Below are 16,434 nucleotides of genomic sequence, written 5' to 3'. Positions count from 1 at the left end.
GTCCTCTGACAAGGAACCGCTCTTCCGGGCCAACATGCTGCCTTCTCCCCTTCCAGGCCGGAAGAGGAGCGGCAGAATTCCCGGCCCCAGGCCTCCTTGGGCAGCTGAGCCCCGGGGCCCCGGCGTCGCCAAAGCAGCTGCTCCCCTTTCCCATGTCGCCGCTGTCCCTGGCCTCTGTCCACGGCCCGGACACGCAGCGATGAGACAGCTGCAGACCAGGAGGTCCCGGTGGGCATGGCCTGAAGTGGCCCAGACTCTCCAGGAAGCCTGGCCCAGGGGAGCGACCGGGGAGATTCCAGGGATGGCTTACCCATTGTTTCCGAGCGTGGTTCCTCCTCTTGAAGTACAAGATTAACTTTTTCCGCATCGCCTGGTTTCTAGGCAGGAACAAAACAGCAATGGTCAGTAACGCAGGGTTTCCAATATTTCGTCCTTCGCTGAGCTGTTTCCTGAAAGCAAGCCCTGAGTGTGCCCCTTTACTGGTCCTCGGGGGGCTAAGAGACACCTGCAGCCCCCCAGAGGGAGCCGCGCACTGCCAGAGTGCATCCTCCCTCTCTCCCCGAGGTGTCCTCGTCCACCTTTAGGCTGAGCCCGGGGTGCAGAAGGGTCCCGAGGGCGGGCAGGGTGTCAGCGCTCCCCGCCCCCCGCCACACGCACCCAGGATCCCTCCTGGAAAACCGGCCACAGAGAAACATCCACGGGCTCAGACTGGGAACGCAGGCAGGAGAGACCAGGACCCCAAGACCTGTGGCCACACGGAGACAGCCATCCCCCGGGCTGGCTCCTGGGACAGTGGAGGTCACCCGAGCAGGGCGGCACAGGCTGGCGGCCACCGGGGAGGCGGGACCCCTCAGGAAGCCCCCTTCCTTCAGCCCCTCCCCACGGCCTCCCTACACAAGCGAGTGCTGCCGCGGACGGCCGGTGGGCCTGGGGCTCAGGCGGGCCTGGGGGCGACCCTGGACGTGCTCACCCCGATCTGGGTGTGGCAGCGGCCTCCCCGGGGAGGGCTGCTCCTTCCTCCTCGTGTTCCCAGGAGCGACCCAACCCCACGCAAAGGTTGCAAACAGTGCCCCCGCCGGCCTCCGGGAGATTCCCGAGCCACCCAGCACCCCAACCTCAGGAGAAGGAGCAAGGTGGTGGGAGTCGCCAGGCCCTGACGGATGGGCACAGCTCCCCGAACACACACCTCACGGGGGCCGAAGGGCCCGGAACCAATCGGATCACAGGGACCCCAGGGAGGGTCACTCTCTGCCTCCAGGCCCCCGCCGCCTCAGAGGCCCCACCGCCAGGCCCAGCTGTCCTCAGGGTCTGCCACCATGCCTCTGTCCCAGGCCGAACAACGTCCCCCGTCCCCACGGCTCGACGCGGATCTCCAGCAGGAAGTCGGCATCCTCACTACCGGGGCTCAAGTCCAGGGCCCCTAACGCGCCTGCACGTTCCCTCTTAACAAGGACGGGGAGGCCTCAGCGAGCATGTGGGCAGCACCCCCTGTCCGGAACCCCCACGGCCCCAGCAGTACTCAGAGCCCCCAGGGACCCTCGTGGAAGTGGCATGGGTCCCTGGCTCCCAGGGTCACTCGCGCCTCGCGTCCGCCGGGACCTCCCCGCCCTGAGGCCTCGCCGCTGACCTCAGCCTCCCCTGCCCTGTGCCCGTCAGAGTGGGCACTGGGGGGCCTCAGTCACACAGGCTGAGACCACAGCACTTCGTTCCGTGACGAGGAACGTAAGTGATCTCAGCCTCAACTTCCTCATCTGAAAAAGGGGCACAGTAAGATCACGTTCTCATCTCCTCGGTCACTCAGCAAGTGTTTACTGAGCACCTACTGCATGTAGGTACTGTTCCGGGCACTGGGGACACAGCCTTGAGCAAGGCAGAGTCCCCAGACATCACAGAGAGGACGCTGAGAGGCGTCACACAGACAGGAAGCAAGATAATCCAGATAATCCTGATGCAGAAACCGAAACGGGGTGGGGGGTGGGGGTAGTGACTGGGTGGCAGGGGAGGGGACAGCTGTTTCAGATTCAGTGGTGCAGAAAAGTCTCTCGGGGACGGCCCCAAGCCAAGATCTAGAGCAGCAGAAGGACCCTGCGGTGGAAAGAACCAGAGGGCAGGGCGCTCCAGGCAGAGGGCGCTGCAAAGGCCCTGAGGTGGAAACAGACAGAAGAAAGCCCCCGTGGCTGGAGAGCCCTGGGGAGGGAGGGAGGGGAAGGGAGGAGAGGAGCGGAGCCGACAAGGCCGAGAAGCAGGGAGAGCCCAGAACAGTGAGCCGCGTAGCACGGAGGTCTCTGCTCCTAACACGATTCTCTAACAACAACAAAAAAGCCGTTTCTCTCTGGAGGGATGGTGGATTCCAGTGCTGGCACGGGACTACACAAGAGCCCAGAGCACCTTGAAGCAAAGAAGTGCTAAAACGAAGAGGAAAAAATTAAAGGTAAAAGATCAGAAGGACCCAAGACTCCACCTGAGCTCCTGACCGCCAAATCTGGGGGAACCTGAGCCGCCAGATAAACAATGCCGGTGCTAGATTATAACCCAAAGAGCAAAATAAATATCCGTGCGCCCGCGCTAATATAAATAAATGACTGAACAAATAAATAAGCGGGGAAGAAGGAGCAAGCGTTCCTTCACGGAATTCCAACTGATAACCGCAGAAAGAAGGCGGGCAATGGGAGACCATCACGAGAACGTCCCAGCCCCAACTGCCGCAGGCAAGGTCCACGCGTGAATGTCACGGTAACGGGCAAAACCTTGAGAAAAACGGGACAGGTGCGTAGCCTCCAAGTATCTGCCCCCGAATATTTACCAGTCGCTTGGCATTTTAACTTGCGTCCCTCCGTGCTTTGATATCCCCTGTGGGAGGTGAGCTCCCCTCCCCCTGACGGTAGCCTGGATCCAGGACGCGTCCTAAAGCGCCGAGCACAGGCGGACGAGACAGCCGCACGTGGAGGTGCCGCGCCCGTGACCTGCCGTGGTGGGAAGGGCGGCTGGTCACCTCCGTGGGACTCTTCCCCCAAATCCACACCGGCCCCTCCGTGAGCAAACGCCAGGCAAACCCGACTCCAGGGACACTCGCCAAAATCGCCGACCGCAACCCTTCAGAGGTGTCAGGGTCAGGGAAGCCAAGGGGAGACGGAGACACCGTCACCTGGGGACCATGGAGACGCAGGGACAAGGCGCGGAAGGGGAACCGTGGTCAGATCCCGGACCAGAAAACGGACATTGGTGGAAACGCTGGAAGAGACCAAGGAAAGCGGGTCGGTTCCGAGCACGGTCCCACTGTTACTTTCTGCATTTCGACAAATGCACCCTCGCTTCTGTAAGATTTCACACTAGGGGACGCTGGCTGGTGGGGATCCAGGAAGTTCTCTGTTCTGTCTCTGCCAGCGATTTTAGAGTAACTACGAAAAAAAACAAAACCGGGTCATGATCTGTGTTGAAATGCCACGGTGAGGCCAGACGCAACCTGCTTTAGGGCTTGCAGGAGGCTCGGTGCATGTCACAAACTGACTCGTGTCCCCACTCCCCAGCCAGTGATGCCGGGGTCCCAACCCCCCGCACCTCAGAATAGGACCCTATGTGGAAACCGGCTCCTCACGGGGTCACGAAGTTAGCGCGAGGCCATCAGGGTGGCCCTAATCCCACACGGCTGGCGTCCTTATAGAAAGCGGAAATGTGGACGTGGGAGACGGACACACAGAGGCAGGGCGACGGGTGACACGAGAGGACAGAGAGAGGAGACAGGGAAGGGTCCACGAGGAAAGCACGTCCGGGAGGGCCGCCGACACCAGGTGCCAGGAGAGGCACGGAGTGCTCCTCCCCCGAAGAGCTCGGGGCCTGGCGCCCCTGGACGGCTGGCCCCCAGAACTGGGTGGCCTCCAGCCGCCCAGCTGGGGGCAACCTGCAGCCAAGGCCAGTCTGTGAGCAGCGGGGCTGAGCCTGCACCGCACGGGACTCGGTGAGTAGAAGCCTCCGTGGGGGCAGAGGTGACGCGTGCAGCCGCCCCTGTTCACCGCGGCTGGCGTAGGGCAGGCAGGGGTTCTCCCGGCCGATTCGAGGTTCCTTGCCAAGCAAGCACCGTGCCTGGCGCCCGGAGGCACCCGGGGACCGCCAAAGAGCACAGAGGTTGAGGCGGCAGGTGGCGAACGGGCACGGTCCACCAAGTGGAGCCAGCCCGGGGGAGCGCTGTGTTTGGACAGCAGGGCTTCCTAACACATCTGAGTTCGCTGCCAGTATCGAAAACCAGAAGCCGTTGCATGAAAAGCCGAACTTAGAGCTTCTCTTAAAAGATCAGGCGGTCTGGCACACCCCCTTGTGGCTGCAGCCCGGGGACCGAGGCCTGACGGCCCCTTGGAAAGGGGGATGGGCTCTCGCATTCGCCGCATTCCCCCCCCCCCCACTTCCTACTGCCTCCTGCCAGCCCTGTCCCCTCTACCTTTCCTTCCGGGCGCCCCCGGCACAGCTCTGGTCACAATCCCCCACCTGGCTGAGGGTGTCTGCTCACTCGCCACCCTCCTGGCAAACGTGTCTGGAGTGTTTATTTTGTCCCAAGAAGTGTTTTGGTATCGGAGATGCAAATCGCTTACTGCAGACTGATCTTCACTGCTGGGAATGTTTTCTGGCAAAAAAATAGGGAACACGACTGACGAGCAATGCGATGAGTTTGCTGGGGGCGGGGGGGGAGAGTTTGCATTCATGGGGTGCAAAGGATAGCTATCATCTCCGGGGAAAGTCCGAGTTTATAAAAAAGCACAACCTGTAAGGAAACATCGGCCTCGTCGTCTGTCACTGCACTGGGCAGGAGAGACAAAAACTGGGAGGAAACGATAACAGTAGGGACACTCTGGAGGTTCAAGGAGCGTCCGGCCAGGCCCTGGGTGGGACTGGCCCTGGGCCCACAGGATTCTAAGACAAGAAAGCGTGGGGCAATCAGGGGAGGCTTCCTGGAGGAGGAGAGGTTCGAGCCGAGGCTTGGGAGAAGCAGAACACCGGGGGGAGCAGAGGGAAATGAGAGCACTGAGTTCCAGGGGAACGAGGGTGATGGTGAATCGGGAGGGGATGAAGAGGGGCGTTCAGGCACAGCCAGACCCCCAACTGCAGGGGAAGAGTAAGAAGGAGAAAGTCTGCCTGAGCAGGGCCCTGAATGCCTTGAGAAGAGCCTGTCCAGTGGGGTGACGGAGGGTCTGAAACCTGCTTACTGACAAGCAAAGTGACGTGATGTGATGTGCTCAAGGTCACCAGGCTATCGAGGGGCAGAGCTCAGACTGGAGACCCAGGAGAGGTATCGGTGTGGGTGTGCACATCCGTTTGGCCTAGAAGTTTGGCTGTGTGGCCCTGGCGAAGTTACTTAACCTCTCTGAACTTCCAGAGCAAGTCCACAAAAACCTATGACAGTAACCTGCGTCCCAATGCCCTTTCCACCTGCACAGCCCCGGGGCTGATGGCTCCAATCAGCCAACCCTCGAGTGAGGCAGTAGGAGGGAAGACATCGGACCTGAAGACAAGAAAAGGGGGGAAGGGAGAGAACACCAGGAACCAGCAGGCCTCCAGGCCCCGGGGAGAGACGAGGAACAAGGCCAGTGCCCGGGTTCTGAGCCAGGCAAGGGCAGGGCCGGGAAAGGCACGGCCACGACACAACACACGAGAGCAGTGACCGTCCCCGGGCATCAGTGCCCGCCCGTTCACAGAATCGCACTGGGGCTTCAGGAAGCCGGGGGGCTCCCCGGAGAGCCGTCCCGGCAGGTGCTGTGGAGGGGACACCGGCCCCTCCACGGAGTGCTCGTCAGGTCCGCTCTGGGGTCGCCCTGGCCCCTCCCCTGCTTCCCAGAGCCTGAGACCTGGGGCTGAGATCCCGCGGCAAGTGCCCCACGGAGCGTGGGCAGCCGCCCCCACACCGCCCGATGGTGCAGGTGGCGGAGGGAGAGCAGCGGAGGTGGGTGCAGGTGACTGGGACACGTCTGAGATTGCTGGTACAGCAGGAAGTCAAGCGTGAAATTAACTTTAACTGTGCAGCCCCAGCACGCAGGGAAATTAAAGTGACAGGGCAAGGTCCTTGGGGAGGGGCTGACCCCCCACCTGGCCCACTGACAGCAGCCGGAACGGGGGCGGGGGGGGGGTGTCTCTGCTTGTCCTTATCAAGCTGTCACCAGATCGCAGAACGGCAGGCCCAGAACACAGCGAGCACTCAGAGTATCTGTTGGATGAACGGGCGACAGCAGCAGACGAATGAAGCAGGAAGAGAAACAAAGACCACAGAACACTCCCCACGTGCCTGATGCTGAGCTCGGCACCTCCCGGGACAGCAACTCACCGGATCCTCGGCAACCCTCGCAGGTAGAAGCCACTCTCATCCCCACCTCGCAGATGGGGAAACTGAGGCACTGAGCGTCAGCGGCTGGCCACAAGGGCCAGATGCTCATCGGCCCCTGGCCACCGACCCCCATCTCAGGAAGCGGTTTCATGGTCCCCACAGTGGCCCGGGCCCCCGATCTTTGCCGCCACGGGACCTCCCTGCCCCTGGCCCTCCACACGGCACCGCTGGCGGCCGCCGCAGCACCCAGACCCACCGCTGCCTGCCCGCGTGGCTACGGCCACCTCCACCAAGGTCCCCCCACCCCTGGTCCTTTCTCTCGGCAGCCACGAGAGTGAGCCTTGAAGGCAAAAACTCGGCACCTCACTTCCCAGCATAAATGTCATCGCTGGCCTCCCTTCACACACAAATAATACGACCCAAACTCATCAGCCCTGGGTGAGCTGGCTGGCACCTTCTCTCCTCACCCAGCCCTCACAGCCATGCTGGCCTTCCCTGGGACCTCACCAGCTCAGTCCTGCCCCAGGGCCTTTGCACTACCTGTTCCACTTGCCAGGGAGGCCCACACGGCTCACTGCTGCTCAACCCCACAGTGTCCCCTCTGCTGTCAGGCCCGGATCCCCTGGCTAAAGCCACCCCCACGTTTCTCTCCCGTCCCCTTTTCCATCTTCGTCGCATTCTTTAAAGTAAGTGACTGCACTAATTCACCGACGATCGTACTGAAATTAAAAATACACCTCATTTTGATCTTCGTGGAAAACTAGGAACGACGTCAAAATTCTAAGGACGAATCGGTTCGAATAATTTGCTTACGGGTATGTTTTTCTAACACAAAATTCACCACTTACGTAAGAAATCTTAAATTTACTCATCTCTACGTTTTAAACTTAGATGTGTCCATCTGTGATTTGGATTTGGAACAAATCTGACTAGGCAGTCACCTACTTAGCCGGAATGTACCCCAACAGACCGGAGCCATTCTCTGATGAAGACGGGGAGGGGCCAGAAATAGTCCCATTTTTTTTTTGTTTCCGTAAGTCTATCGCTTTATCCTTAGAGACGTGGCAGCACCTTATCCGCTAATATTATTTGTACCTTTCTCCTGTCCTGTTTGGACTTTATGGTTATTTTCATAAATGGAAATCACATTCAGCTTAAAACATTACTCATTTTTTTGGGGCGCCTGGGTGGCTCAGTCAGTTGAGCGTCCGGCTTTGGCTCAGGTCATGATCTCGCGGTCTGCGAGTTCGAGCCCCGCGTCAGGCTCTGTGCTGACAGCTCGGAGCCTGGAGTCTGCTTCAGATTCTGTGTCTCCCTCTCTCTCTGCCCCTCCCCCACTCATGCTCTGTCTCTCTCTCTCTCTCTGTCTCAGAAATAAACATTAAAAAAAAATTACTCATTTTTAGTGAAGACCTTATGTAAGATTTCAGTACGATATTACTATAAAAATTGGTACGTCAAAAGGAAAAACACAGCTGGGTGAGCGACGTACAAAGAGCTTAAGACAGCTGTGTGAGCACAGTACTTTCTTTCTACAATTTTTTAAGTATCTTTGAGAGGGCAAGCGGGGGAGAGGCAGAGGGACAGGGGGACAGGGGATCCGAAGCAGGCTCCAGGCTCCACGCCGACAGCAGAGAGCCCGATGCGGGCCGCGAACTCAAGAACCGTGAGATCGCGACCTGAGCTCAAGCCGGATGCTCCGCCGACTGAGCCACCCAGGGGCCCCCCACGGTACTTTTTACTAGCGGAATATTTTCTCACTTATTTAACTCACTTTCTCACTACTAGACAAAGCCTGACGAAAAGCATGGCTCTTCATTCTTCGCTCGCAGCTGAAGCCCCAGGTCCTAGAAGAGGGCCTGGCACGTAGTAGGTGTTTGATAAATGCGTGCTGAGTGAATAAAGGAACAAATACTCCCAGCAGCCCTACTCAGAAGGAAACACCCCACTGCCGCACCCTAAACCAGCAAGGATGGCCCTAGAGGCCCCCCGTGCCCTCACCCACCCTCCCTCTAGCAGCGGACCCAGGGAGAAGCAGGTCCCGGGAAGCACAGAAGGGACTGGCGTGGCCCAAGTGGAAAATCAATGGTGTTGTGTCAAGAGGCACACACCCACAAGGCCACACGAAAGCACAGCCTCAGCAGACACGGCCCCGGCCAGCCCCAGGCCGGGAGGGACCCCCCGACAGCGCCGGTGAGGCCTCCTCGGCAGGTGCTCCTAAGCCCAAACGCGCCAAGGACCTCACCGGCCACAAAAGATTTTCTAGGCTGCTCCGTCAGTTACTGGGAACTGTGAGGGGGTGGCCGTTTTAGTGACCAGAACTCGGACCAGTCACGCAAGTCCCGAAACTAAAAAGAAGGGACTCCCCGGTCAACTGGACCAACACCAGTGGATATTTAAAGACCACCGGGAGGTTTGCATGCCTCCAGGGACGGGAAGCTCACTACTGCCCCGTACACCCTGCGGTTCCACCCCAGGGGAGCTCGGGACAATCAGACCAGGCCGGCCTGCCCACTGGACAAGCTGAGTGCTGCCCTCGGAGGTCACGCAAAAACGTCTGCACCTTCTCACAATAAAGAACAGCCAGAAGACGTGCCAAAGAGTCTGCCGCCAACCTAACACCACCGAGTGTTCACAGCCACGTGCTCTTCAAGGAGCCAGGTCTGCGGCCCCTTTTGCCTTTTGGGCTCCTGGATAACGACTCGAGGTAATATCCCCTCCTCTGCCAAACGGCCTATGTTCCCGTTAATACATCCCCCCCAAAAGAAGCCAACCGTCTTCTGCCCCCATACTTCTGACGCTTCCCTCCCGGCTTGAAGACGGGAAGCCACCAGCCTCCAGCGTGATCCCGTTGCCCCAGGATGCCAGGTCAGCCCCTACCCACGACAGGTGGCACTTAACCGGGATTTCCTCACCCCTAGCATCCATCTGGGAAAAGGCCCCATCACTGATAGCTACCACGTTGGCCAGCCCCTGAGCCTCCGGGTCTGGAGTTAGTGCTCCCGGCTGCGGCACACGGGGCCGCAGCACCCGAGGGCCCCCCGAGCAGACCCCAGGACACTCCCAGACGTGCTTACGTCAGAGCCCAAACCACGGGCCCCGCTGGCCCCGGGCCACCTGCCATCATCTCCAGCTCGCTCTCCATCGGGAACAGCCCGTCCGCACGCGATGGGGCCCCGCAGCCCCCGCCTCTGTCTCACCAGGGCTGTGCCTGCAGGGCCCTCACCTGGCCTCCCCAGCTCAAGGTCTGTGTCCCCGCGCTTTGCGGGGCCACCCTGCCCCTCCTGACCCGGGCCTGCCCCGACCCCGACCTCGGCCCTAACCCGGCCCCAAACCCTTGCCCAAACGGCCCTCTCCCGCGCCCTCCTCGAGCACCCAGCCCCGTGTGGGAGGGAGTCGTCGCGGGAACTGAGAGCCCACATCCCAGCCCGGAGCTCCAAGGCCAGACCTCCCGTCCCCCCCCCCCCAGCCACCGGGTGTCCACAAGGCTGCCCGCGAGTACTCACATTTTGATGTTCTCATGATACTGCCTGGTGTCGGACGGCTGGTTGTACAGGGGCTGCGGAGGGAGAGACAGGGAGAGGGAGACGCTTCAGAGCCGGGCCGGGGCCAGGCACGAACCAGCGCACGGGGAGACCCGGGCCACGGCCCCGGCCGGGAGCGGCCTGTGACCCTCGGGGCACGGCCACCGTGGCTGCCCTGCAGGGGCACCGGGCCGCGCCGGCCCGAGCGTGCGCGGCGCTGGGGGCCCCCCGGGGCAGCTGCTCTTGTCCAGGCCCCCCAGACCGCCGCGAGGGACCGTCACCCTCGCCGCCTGGCAGAGGACAAGGGCCCAATGCTGCCAGGAGCCTGGGAGGGCGAGGGGAGGACAGGCAGACGCGCGACCCCACATCCGCTGCACGCGCTGCGCTCCAGAGGGCACCGGGACGACGCGTGTTGGGGAGCGAGACGTGTGTGCCCTCCGGCCCCTCCCCTCCTGCGGGTGCCCGGGGACGTGCGGCTGCGCGTTCCACGAGGAGACGACGCGGGAGCGTCTGTGCAGTAGCGGGGATGCGTCAGAACCAGACCAAACGGGCCCCGCGGGAAAGCTGAAGGGGGAAAGGAGGGCTCGTGAACGGCAGGGACCTGCGGGGCGGTGAGGAAGGCCCTGGGCCCACAGCCGGCAGCAAGTGTGTGCGGGGAGAGCCACCGCGGAGGGTGCGGGGCCAGTTGCTGCGCGCCTCCCTCGCGGACGCCGGCGCCGTGCGCAGGGGCCGGGGGCACAGCCCAGGGACACAGCCTGGATCTGCTGCTCGCCGGCCACTCGTCTCTGGTGAGTTACATAGGCCACCTGTGCCCCGCAAGTTCAGCCGCAGATGGGGTTAAACGCATGGCCGTCGTGAAGGTCAGACGGGCCCATGCGTGCAGAGCTCTGGGCCCCGCGTCTGGCAGGCAGAGAGGCCCAAGAGGGAACCGTGTCGCCGTCATCACGTCAGGGCGCAACGACAGAGCGAGGGTGCCAGCGTTTCCTGCCTCCCGTAGCCAGCCACGCCCTCGCTCTGGCCAATGAAACGCTCGCACACTTGATGAAAGCTGAGGCTGGAAAACACACGTCTGCGTTTGCCTTGCCCTCCTGTTCGCCTGCCCCTGGTGAGAAACCACGCCTGGCCTGCCGCAGGCAGACAGACCGCGGCCGCGCCCTCCCGGCCGAGGCCCAGCTGGTCGCGGAGCAGCAGAAATGCTCAGCTGACTTCTGGGCTCACAGGAAACGGAAACGGTGGCTGTCTCAGGCCACTAAATCTGGAGTCGGTTTGTTACACGGCAGGAGCTAACGGATACACGTATCACCCCCGTTTTACGGAGGAGAAAACCCAGTCCCTGCGAGGTCGAAATCTGTGCCCACAGCTGGTCAGAAATGAGCTGCAACGAGAATCCGGTCTCAGCTCTGGCGCTGGAGGCAGGGCCCTGCTCTCCGCCTCTGCCTGCACCCTCTCTGGGGGTCTTCTCGTGTGTGTGCGTGTGTGTGTCACCCTCTTCCTTGCCATCCACCCGAACGCGCAGCGGGAGCCTCCCAGGGCAGCCACGGGTGACTGCGGGGGGAAGGAGCCCACAGTGTGAGGGTAGGCAGGCCAGCGGCAGCCCCAGGACAGGGCCCCAGGGGAGGGAAGAGGGCACGACCGTCTCCGCCCTAGAACTTCTCCCTGGGGAGGCAGCTGGACACGCCTCCCGATCGGCCCAGCCCATGGGGACCAACCACAGGCAGCACAGCACGGCCACGGGGCACGACCTGCCCGTCCCCAGGAACAGGCCTCCTGTCCCCCGTAGGCGGGGCCGGTCCTCCACGGTTCTGGACATCCCGGCCCTCGGACGGCACTGCAGGCAGCCGTGGCTGATGACAAGGTCACCTGCCCCCCTCCCCGTGTGCCTCGCATTCCCCCCTCGACAAGTCAGCACTGGGCTTGGCCAGTTCCAGGCTCCCAGCTCAGCTGCCCCACCCCCACCCCCAGCTGGTACAAGCCATCTCTCCCCACCCCGGGTCAGGCTGCGCTAACAAGGTGCTCAGCCGGAGAGGGGGGCTGCGAGCCCCACTCTGGGTTTGAACCGCAGGGCAACTGCAGAGCCCCCAGTGAGGCTCACGGCAGAGTCCCAGCTGAGCGCGGTGAGGCGTCACCGCGGGAGGCGGACGGCCCTCGCGACAGCAAGGGGCCCTGCGAGGACTCCTGCGCCACGTTTCAAAGCATCAAACGTGCACCTTTAGCCCCGGGTGACTCTGCACCGGTCCTTTATGTTTCCACGTGCCCATAAAACACAGGCCGGTAGGGGTGGGCGTGGCCATCTGTTCAGGTTCCAAACAGATGCCTCGATGCCTCGATGTACAAAGCGGCACCTCCCTTGCTAGCCGTGCGGCCTCGGGCACATGGGGTCGACACGTTGGGCCTCGGTTTTCTCATCTGGCAAATGGGCACGGAGCAAACAGCAACTACTTCACAGGGCTTTCGAGGAACCCAGGAAACGTCAGACTTGGTGACTGATCTGTGTTGTTTTGGCTTGAAGATGGCAAACAGCCACGTCTCCACAGCCTAAAGAGACCAGGACGGGCTGAAGGACCACACACGGAGACCCCGGGAGCGAGCGATGGGCAGGGAGAGGGGGCTCTGCTTCTCCGTAACAAGATGGGCCAGAAGCAGGGAGACTGGCTTCGGAGAGGGCAGGAGGGGCACAGTCAGCCCGTGACCAGCCAAACCGCCTTCACCTGTGGCCGCCTGCCCGGCCAGGTAAGGACAGAGCAACCTGGCCCCAGAGACGGCCCTTGGTAGCGGGTCTCCACGGAAGAGCTCGCAGAACACTGCGGGCTTGCTGCCTCCAGCCACGGGGGCTGTCCCCGAAGGAGTCACTCACTGAGCACTCTTCGAGGTAAACAGTCCTGGGAAGGAAGGGAAGTGTCTGGGCCAAGTCCTGGGAGGCTGTTCGTTGCCATGGTGACAGGCTCCCTGGGGCAGCCACTCTGGAAGGCCCGAGTGGGATGGGGGGGGGGGGATGGGGGTCGGACAGGCCATGGCCCCTCCACGGCAGGTGCATGGCTGGGGGGGAGGGCAGGGCCCAAGTTGGGGGGCCTCCTGGCCACCTGCAGAGGGGCCTGTGCAAGGCCAGGCAAAGCCTCCCTGTGTCCCAGGAGACAAGTTCCAATATGGCGGCTCCAACCGCCTGTCAAGGGGACACAGCACCTAAGAGGGAAGCCCCCTCCCCCCAGCAGAGCGCGACGGTACCACTGGGAAGGCCCACCCTCCTGGTTGGAGGCCCTGGGCCCATCTCTCCCCCCCCCCCGTCCCTCCATCCCCTCTAAAAGTGGGGGCGCCGCCCAAACAATCCAGAGGGCAGAAAGACAGCGCAAGGCAGGGGACGTGCAAGGCTGTAAAGCAGAAATGACAAGGACAGCAGAGCTGGTCTCTGGGAGAAGGAAGGGGGTGCCCCCTCGGGCCTGACTTCAGCCAGCTGGCAGGGTGGCCGAGAGCAGCCAGCAACCCCAGGTGGACTGAGCTGCTAAGAAACGAAGTGTCAGCCCTGGCCCTCAACCCTCTGGTGACACCACATTCTTAAAATAGCACCTCTGAACAGGAAGGAAACCAATGACTCAAAGCCGCGGGGAGAGGGGGCGGGGGCCACGGTGGCCCACACCCTCCCTCCAGCACCCCTCCGCCAGGCCGGGCCTGGACCCCCCAATCCCAGGGATGCCGGAGGGAGGGGGCGGTGCATACTCAGCCTGGCCTACGCGATCTGCTTCCTTTCCAGAGCAAACTTCTCCTAGGCCCAGGCCTCCCCCCTCCCACCCCAGCAAGGTCGGACAGCACCATCCCGGTCCCTGAGGCCCGGCAGCCTCTCCCTGGGCTAGGGGCTCCCTGGCCACAGATGAGAGAGCCCCTCCCCCGCCCCCCGGAAATGGATCCCACAGTGGTACAGCCCAGTGACCGCAGGCCGAGGGTCCGCAGCATCGGGCCCTCCAGGAAGGAGCCCGGGCACAGGGTACATACGCCTCTGAGCTGCCTCTCCTTGGAGCACACCTCCGGCCACTGGGGCCTTTTGGGGACCAGACAGAGCGCAGACCCGTGCAGATGCGGCTGGCCGCAGCCCCACAGGCTCAGCTCACCTCCCTGCCTCAACTCTTGCTGCATGGCCCTAAACAAGGCACTGGTCTGAGCCTCATCTAGAGAATGGACAGGCCTAACACCAGCAGGCCCCCTGTCTGTGGGAGTCTCCTCCTCGGCCCCACCGAGAGCCACCGAGTCAAGAACCCACTGACTTCCAGAGGGCTCCAGGGACGACCACACGGCCCACCAGGCAGACACTCCCAGACCGCGGCCTCCTGTGCCTCTAGCCTTGAGGAAGTCTCCGCTCTGAGACCCCCAAGCAGCGGACAACCCCCTCACCCACGGAGACCCAAAAAAGAATCACATGGACTGAGCCCAGCAGATGCCCTGCCCCACTCACAGGGAGACCGTCACGGGGAGACCGAGCCTGCCTCCCTCACTGGCGCTCCTCGGGCATCCGGACACAGCGACCTTCATCCACCCCCCCCCCCGCCCCCCCCAGGAGGCCCCTGGGACTAATCAGGTCAGGAAAGGGAAACGGAGAGCCGCCAGGTCCGGAAACGGCTGGGCACCACCTCTGGTCCCGCCATCCTCATTGCCAAGAAGGGGAAACTGAGGCAAGAAGCAGCTTACCGGTGGGAACGGAAGACGGGGCACCATTCACAAAGCGGTCTCGCAATTCCTCAAGAGGCTAAACAGAATGAACATGGCCCACCAACTTCGGTCCCAGGTGTACATGAGAGGGCAAAGAAAACCTGTCCATACAAAAACTTGTGTCCCGGGGCGCCTGGGGGGCTCCGTCGGTTGAGCCTCCGACTTCGGCTCAAGTCATGAGCTCACGGTCCGTGGGTTCGAGCCCCGTGGGGGCTCTGTGCTGACGGCTCGGAGCCTGGAGCCCGCTTCGGATTCGGCATCTCCCTCTCTCTCTCTGCCCCTCCCCTGCTCAGGCCCCGGCTCGCTCGCTCTTTCAAAATAAAAAAAAAATAAAAATGAAAATGAAACTTGTGCATTAATGTTCGCAGCCCCTGTAATAGCCAAAAGCAAACACAGCATAACGCCTGCCAGTGCATAAATGGCCCAACAGACGGGGTCTATCCGTACAATGGAATATCATTCAGCCGTCGACAGGAACGAGGCATAGACACCCCGCTACAACCCGGACCAACCTCGGGGGCGTGATGGGGAGTGAAAGAAGCCAGTCACAAGAGGCCACACAGTGTGTGAGTCCCTTGATACGAGCTCTCCAGCAGGCAAGCCCGTAGGGACAGAAAGTTAAGTTAGCGGTGGGAGGCGGGGACAGGAGAGGAACGGAAAGATAAGGAGGTGATAGCTAAGGACACGAAGTTCTTTCTCGGACGGTGAAACGTTCTGAAATGGATGGCAGAGATGTCACACACACCCACGAATATCCTAGAAAGTACTGAACTGCACACTTTTGAGAGAGAGAGAGAGAGGGAGAGGGAGGGAGAGAGGGAGAGGGGGAATCTTAAGCAGTCTCCACGCTCAGGCCAGAGCCCAAAGCAGGGCTCCATCTGGAGACCCCGGGATCATGACCTGAGCTGAAATCAAGAGTTGGATGCATAACCGACTGAGCTGCCCGGGCACCCCTGGATACGTTAAACTGATGAATCATATAGCACGTGAACATCTCAGGAAGGCTATTTTTTAAAAAACGAGGGTCTTGGGGCACCTGGGTGGCTCAGTCGGTTGAGCGTCCGACCTCGGCTCAGGTCATGATTTCACAGTTTGTGGGTTCGAGCCCAGCATTGGGCTCTGTGCCGACAGCTCGGAGCCTGGAGCCTGTTTCTGATCCTGTGTCTCCTTCTCTCTCTGCCCCTCCCCTGCTCTCACATTGTCTCACTCTGTCTCTCAAAAATAAATAAATGTAAAAAAAAAAAAAAAACAAAAAACAAAAAAAACAAAACGAGGGTCCTAGAGACACCCCAGAAATCACACCCAACAGGGAAAGCAAGCCCCCCGAATGGAAGGGGAGCCTGCCACCCATCCCAGAGGGGCCCTAGGCCCTGTCCCCCTCGCCTCGGGAGCGCCCTACTGCCTGCCTGGCCCTGCCCTCCGGGAGGACCTGAGGACCTGGGGCCACTCCCCGTTTCGCAGTGGCCTGAGCGCAAGGACTCCAGGCCAGAGAGCAGCGGCCACCGAAGAAAAAACCCCAGGAGCAAAGAGTTCAACCCTCTACGTGTTCACGGCCGCCGAGTGCAGGGCAAGGGTGTGCTACGTGAGCCTCACGGGGCATCATTTCACTGAACCGCCCCCCCCCCACCCCAAAGATCCTGGTGTTCCCATTTCACAGAAAAGAAAATCGAGTCCTCTCCCCAAGGCCACTCAGCAAACACACGGTGGAGCTGAGTTTAAAATTAGGCTCCAAATGCGTAAGACCATATCAGGCGTGAGCGTCCGCGTGCACGGGGACCCTCACGGCCATCTTGTGTGCGTGCGTGTGTCCCCACACGCCGCCCCAGTGGGGCGCTGACTGGGCCTGGGCAGCTGGGGCTCTGACCATTCCTCCTGGGCTGAGGTTTCCCACCAGCTGAGAGTGTCCAC

The 16,434-nt window shown here is 61.5% G+C and overlaps 1 protein-coding gene and 1 long non-coding RNA gene across 27 annotated transcripts in view; both read right to left on the bottom strand.

Annotated features, from left to right (window-relative positions):
- NCOR2 (nuclear receptor corepressor 2) overlaps positions 1-16,434 on the bottom strand; it is a 212,196-nt gene that overhangs the window by 99,537 nt on the left and 96,225 nt on the right. For all 26 annotated transcript variants that reach the window (XM_053206160.1, XM_053206157.1, XM_053206158.1 and 23 more), the window contains 2 exons: positions 9,814-9,866; positions 311-377 (listed from right to left, as the gene is read on the bottom strand). In XM_053206160.1, the coding sequence (XP_053062135.1) occupies positions 311-377; positions 9,814-9,866 (120 nt within the window). The remainder of the gene's footprint in view (positions 1-310; positions 378-9,813; positions 9,867-16,434) is intronic.
- On the bottom strand, positions 4,660-9,807 carry LOC128312428 (uncharacterized). Its single transcript, XR_008291744.1, has 2 exons — positions 5,196-9,807; positions 4,660-4,902 (listed from the first exon to the last, which is right to left on the bottom strand). It is a non-coding gene; the product is annotated as an uncharacterized LOC128312428 (long non-coding RNA).

Source organism: Acinonyx jubatus, chromosome D3 (genome assembly GCF_027475565.1).
Source record: "Acinonyx jubatus isolate Ajub_Pintada_27869175 chromosome D3, VMU_Ajub_asm_v1.0, whole genome shotgun sequence".
In the NCBI taxonomy this organism is placed as follows: domain Eukaryota; kingdom Metazoa; phylum Chordata; class Mammalia; order Carnivora; family Felidae; genus Acinonyx; species Acinonyx jubatus.
This window is presented reverse-complemented; position numbering and strand designations above follow the sequence as displayed.